Below are 4,596 nucleotides of genomic sequence, written 5' to 3'. Positions count from 1 at the left end.
GGTTGATCATTAGGATTAGAGGACAGAGTGGGCTTCCTAAACCTCTATGCATCAAACACCAGAGCAAGCAAAGCCACTTTTTTGAGCACCGTCAGTTGCTCCCACAGGATGACTTTTGGTGCATGGGTGGTGGTTTTAACATATTAGAGAGGACGGAGGACATACTTAGAGGTGGCATAGTCACAGTTTCAGGCTTGGAGTACTCCACCTAGGAGTTGATTCTGGCTTAGAGGGGACAAGACCCTTGGCATTTACTAGAGTTCGAACGCAGCCCTCTGTACTTCTTGAGGTCTGACATGAGGCCCCAACCTTTCAAGATTAGACCAAGTTTATGTGGATGAGTGTGCTTGTAGACGTGGTGACATGGTTGGTATTCTGGCAGGTACTACTTTCTCTGATCATGCACTCGCCATTCTCTCCCTAGAGGACCCATGGAGGCAGGATAAACATTTGAGCACCCAGATCCCAGATAGCCTCGTACAAGATTTCAAGATATGCAGGTAGAATTGAGGAGATTTGAGAGGGTCTAGATTTCCTCACTGGTTCAGCCGGCAGAAGCTTTGGACACATGCCATGCTAGAGCTTCCTTTTGGACCTAGGCAGGAGATAGGGTCACTAGAGATTTCTTTGAGATTACAGGCCCACACAGGCAGAGGGATGGTATATGCAGATTGCGAGGCAAGGATGGATCATTAAAGGTTGATCCCCCCTAGGTGCGAGCCGTTGCCACAAAGTTCTTTCGTTCCCTACTCATGAGTGCCTCCTTACCCTCTCAAGTGATGGATGTGCATGAGCAGGTCTGGTGGCATCATACGAGAGAAGTAGTCCCTTCACTCTTTGGACTTTCCTTTTGACATCCTTTACTTTAGAGGAGCTGGCGGAGGATCTGTTGGCTCTCCCCAGGGGAAAATTCCCTAGAGAGGATGTGCTTCTTGTTTCCTTATTTCTTCATCATTGGGATCTCATGGAAGGCGGCTTCAAAGCTACCTTCGATGAGATTATGACCATGAGCTCCATGCCGAAGAGACTATCAGAGAAATTGATGCATTTGATTCCCAAGGAGGATGGTGAAAGATTGGAGATTTGACAGTGGACCCTCTTAGAGATTGCATACAAAATCTTAGCTAAATCCATTAGCCACCACCATGGGCGACTGCAACCTTTCCTCCCTGACCTAATTCACGGCATGCAGACAGGTTTTGTTTGGAGCATTCTAGACAACATCTTCACTTTTTGGGAGGTGGCCGCTTGGGCTAGGTTGAGGCAGCATGATTTGATAATTCTCCTTCTTGATTTTGAGAAAGCCTATGACAAGGTGGACTGGGGCTTTTTGGAGGGGCCGATGTGCCAGATAGGATTTCTAGAGGAGTGGGTTCAAGGTGTGTTTGGGCTCCATTTGGCTTTGCACGGCCAGGTTCATTCACGGGACCAGAGGTGACAGCCAAAAAAGGCCGACAAAGCCTATGAACTTGGGACCACCTCACGTGGCCCTTCAGCAGGGCTCTTTTTAGTAGTCCTCTCCAGCTTTATCAAAGGAGCGCCTCTGTCAGCCCTTGATCTAGAACCCCCTAGTCCGTCAACCCAGTGGTCATATATTGAGGGCCGGCCCACACGTATCATGGGGAGCTTTGAGTATGGGCCCAATGCAGTCTAGGAGATTGGCTTCTTTTGAGACAGCTTCCCCCGTGGAGGCCCAGGAGAGGAGCCTCACTGGGATATGGGGTAGGGATAGACTTAGCGTCGACATTGACTCTTGCATCTCCTCGGGAGTGGCTTGCCCCGATCTCGGACCCCCCCCCCCCCCATAGTGGTTGGTAGGTGTGTTCACCAGGCATGACATACCCTTGGCTGTTCATGGCGCTGATGAGAGCTTTGCCTTCCTCACTTTTTCTATCAGACCACATGGCACACTTGACAGAGCAGAGTCCCAGGTCCCCTTTGGAGGATTTTTGTGGATGCACCTTGCAGAGGGTGAGGGTGATCGGTTTCCATGAGCATATTGACCCTCCACTGAGGTTATGGCTATGGGAGTCATGTGACTTTAGTGGGATCCAAGAGAGTGGACATGGCACGATCCCTTTGATAGAGAGGAGGCTCATGGAACCCCTTTCTTTACTTACACCACACGGCTGAGCTGGAGGATTCAGATTCCTATGATCGAGGGCACTCCTGTAGCATGGTAGTCTTAGGGCCTCTCTCTGTAGTTTCTCTCAGATTTCTGGAAGGGACTGTGGGACAGTTTTCGGCTGCAAAAGATCACTCTTTTTGTGGTAGTTGGCTTATTAGAGCCTGGCGGTTGGCACTTGGCTGGCCATCAGAAGTAGGCCGCATTTTGTTCAAGGTGTGGCCATGTTCAGGAGTTCTAGCAGTGACATTGCCTTTGGGATCGCCCGAAGGCTTAGCAGGTATGGCAAAGGATTTTTTGCATCCCCGACACCCCCCACCCCCCCCCCCCCCCCCCCCAATGCTGTGAGCCGTAGGCCGCAGGGGGGGGTGCTTGCCTTGCAGGTCTCTTATCACTGTATCTCCGCAGTTCTAGTTCCAGTTCCTGCTTTTGATCATTGGACTCTCGGTTCCTAGTAGAGATGGGAGATTTCCAATAGTAGTGCTGTGTGACATATTTGGAGAGCTTGCTATATAGCGAGGACATTGAGGGCACCCTCACCCTTTTAGCGGTGGAGTCCATCTGGAGCATCTGGCTTGATATCATTCATACCCTCCATTGACATTGGGGGAAGCTTCAAGGTGGCTCCGATCACATGCAGAAGCGCCACTAGGCCTTCCTGCAGATTTGGCGTCACGGTCCTTTTCTCATTGATAGGGGTGGTGAGCCCACTTAGCATTATAGAACACCTGTGTGGATGTACTCCCCCTCCCCCCCCCCCCCCCCCCCCCCCCCACACACACACACACACACACACACACACACACACATTCTATAAGGTATCCTTCTCCTCCCAAAGCAGCCAGCCAGGGGATAAGAGCATCCTTCCCCCTTTTTTCAAATTTTCTTGATTATCACTCCAGAGCGAAGAGCTGCATTTATACTTAGCTAGCACAACTGTTTTGCTTGGTAACTAATAGTAGGATCTCTCTCCTGAAAAAAAAAATTGTGCGTGCCTTGATATGATACTATCTCCAAGGGACACCAAAACCTTGCACATATATTTCTAATGATGAATTACCATGGCTACATTACACTTTGAAGTTGTTGTTGCCTCTGCCCATTTGGTGAAGTAATGAGTTGCCACAAGTATGTAGCTCTTCCTTTGGCTATGACTGCAACTAGACCTAAATCAATACATCATGAAGATATTAGTGGAAAGGTAGGGTTCAAGAGATTTCCCTTTAGGTCCTTTCTCCCAAAGAAAAGACATGCTTCATAAGTTTTGCATTACTCCACAATGCCATGATGCATGGTCGGCCAGTAATTCCCAGCACTGAGAACTTTCTGTGGTATAGTCAACAACGAAGTGATACCAGCATGGCATTTTTGTATGCTAATTGGGCCTTATTTCCAAGTGATTGCTCTCCTAGTGATCCCATCTTTGCCAACTCCGTACAACACTCCCCCCTATCAAGGAGAACACCAAGAATCCATTCATATCTTCCTCCTTTGCCTTGCCCTTGTATTCAAGGGATAATAGCATTCACTGAGAACCTGTGCGTACAGGGCATTCTCTGAATGATGTATGTGTCAGCAGTTGGTGATGTTAAGGAGGATTGACTGTTTGCTTTCTAATGTGCAGGTAGAGAGTTTTGTGAACAGATATCCAGGTGTGGCCCATGGATGGACTACTCGCTATGATGTGAATGATGAGAATACAGTTGCAAGGGTAGAAGAGGCTCATTAGAAAATTCTAGAGTAGTTTGGAAAGTTTTTGCTTTAGAGGTTTTTAAGATACTATGATATATTTAAGCATTTCATGGGGGTGCAACATTATGCTGCCCAAATAAGCACATTTCATAACACGATTTATTTTTTCCTATCTTTTGGTTTTCATAACCCATTACATCAATGTACTAAGCTTGTGTTTTCTGGCAAATCTCAATGAGAAGATAAAAGCTTAGTAAAGGGGTATAAAACATGTCCACATGTCTGTAGCTTGGTGGTGGTGCTAACACATTGTCCATAACTCTAAATACATAACCCCATAAAACTGGTAGAAAACATTTCTTTGCATGCTTGTTAAAGTTTTTATAGATCACAAAAACTTTTGCAAATCAATTGTATTTTACTCGGAAATTATCTTCTTCCTTTTTTAATGGAGTCCAAATATTTCATAAAAGTCTTGAAGAATCTAGGATTTTCATAGGTGGCTCACCTAAGTGGATTATGTTTCTTAGTATTGGAGTGTTTGCTTTAAAGTAATGTTACCCATTGTCTATGTACTTTGGAATAACCTACTTGGGTTTGGTGTCCCAATTGTGATAAATTATTTCAAGAAAAACTTTTCTAGAGTCAATTTGGTTAGAGAAACCTTTAACTCTTCTTCTAATGTAGATAAAGCCACATCTCTTTCTCTTCAAAGCCACACCTCATTCTCTTCAAACTTTCGACATAAAAAAGCTTCAAGGTTAAATGTTTGATAATAG

General features: G+C 46.1%; 1 protein-coding gene across 2 annotated transcripts in view; it reads left to right on the top strand.

Annotated features, from left to right (window-relative positions):
* Window positions 1–4,046, top strand: part of LOC147609478 (endo-1,3;1,4-beta-D-glucanase-like) — a 13,325-nt gene extending 9,279 nt beyond the window's left edge. For both annotated transcript variants that reach the window (XM_086787798.1, XM_086787797.1), the window contains one exon: window positions 3,750–4,046. In XM_086787798.1, the coding sequence (XP_086643924.1) occupies window positions 3,750–3,854 (105 nt within the window). In that variant the 3' untranslated portion in view covers window positions 3,855–4,046. The remainder of the gene's footprint in view (window positions 1–3,749) is intronic.
* Window positions 4,047–4,596: the final 550 nt, after the last annotated feature.

This window comes from Cibotium barometz, chromosome 51, assembly GCF_041138505.1.
Source record: "Cibotium barometz isolate CiBa-2024 chromosome 51, ASM4113850v1, whole genome shotgun sequence".
NCBI classification, from domain to species: domain Eukaryota; kingdom Viridiplantae; phylum Streptophyta; class Polypodiopsida; order Cyatheales; family Cibotiaceae; genus Cibotium; species Cibotium barometz.
Note: the sequence above shows the minus strand (reverse complement) of the source record. Positions and strands in the feature narration are given on the sequence as shown.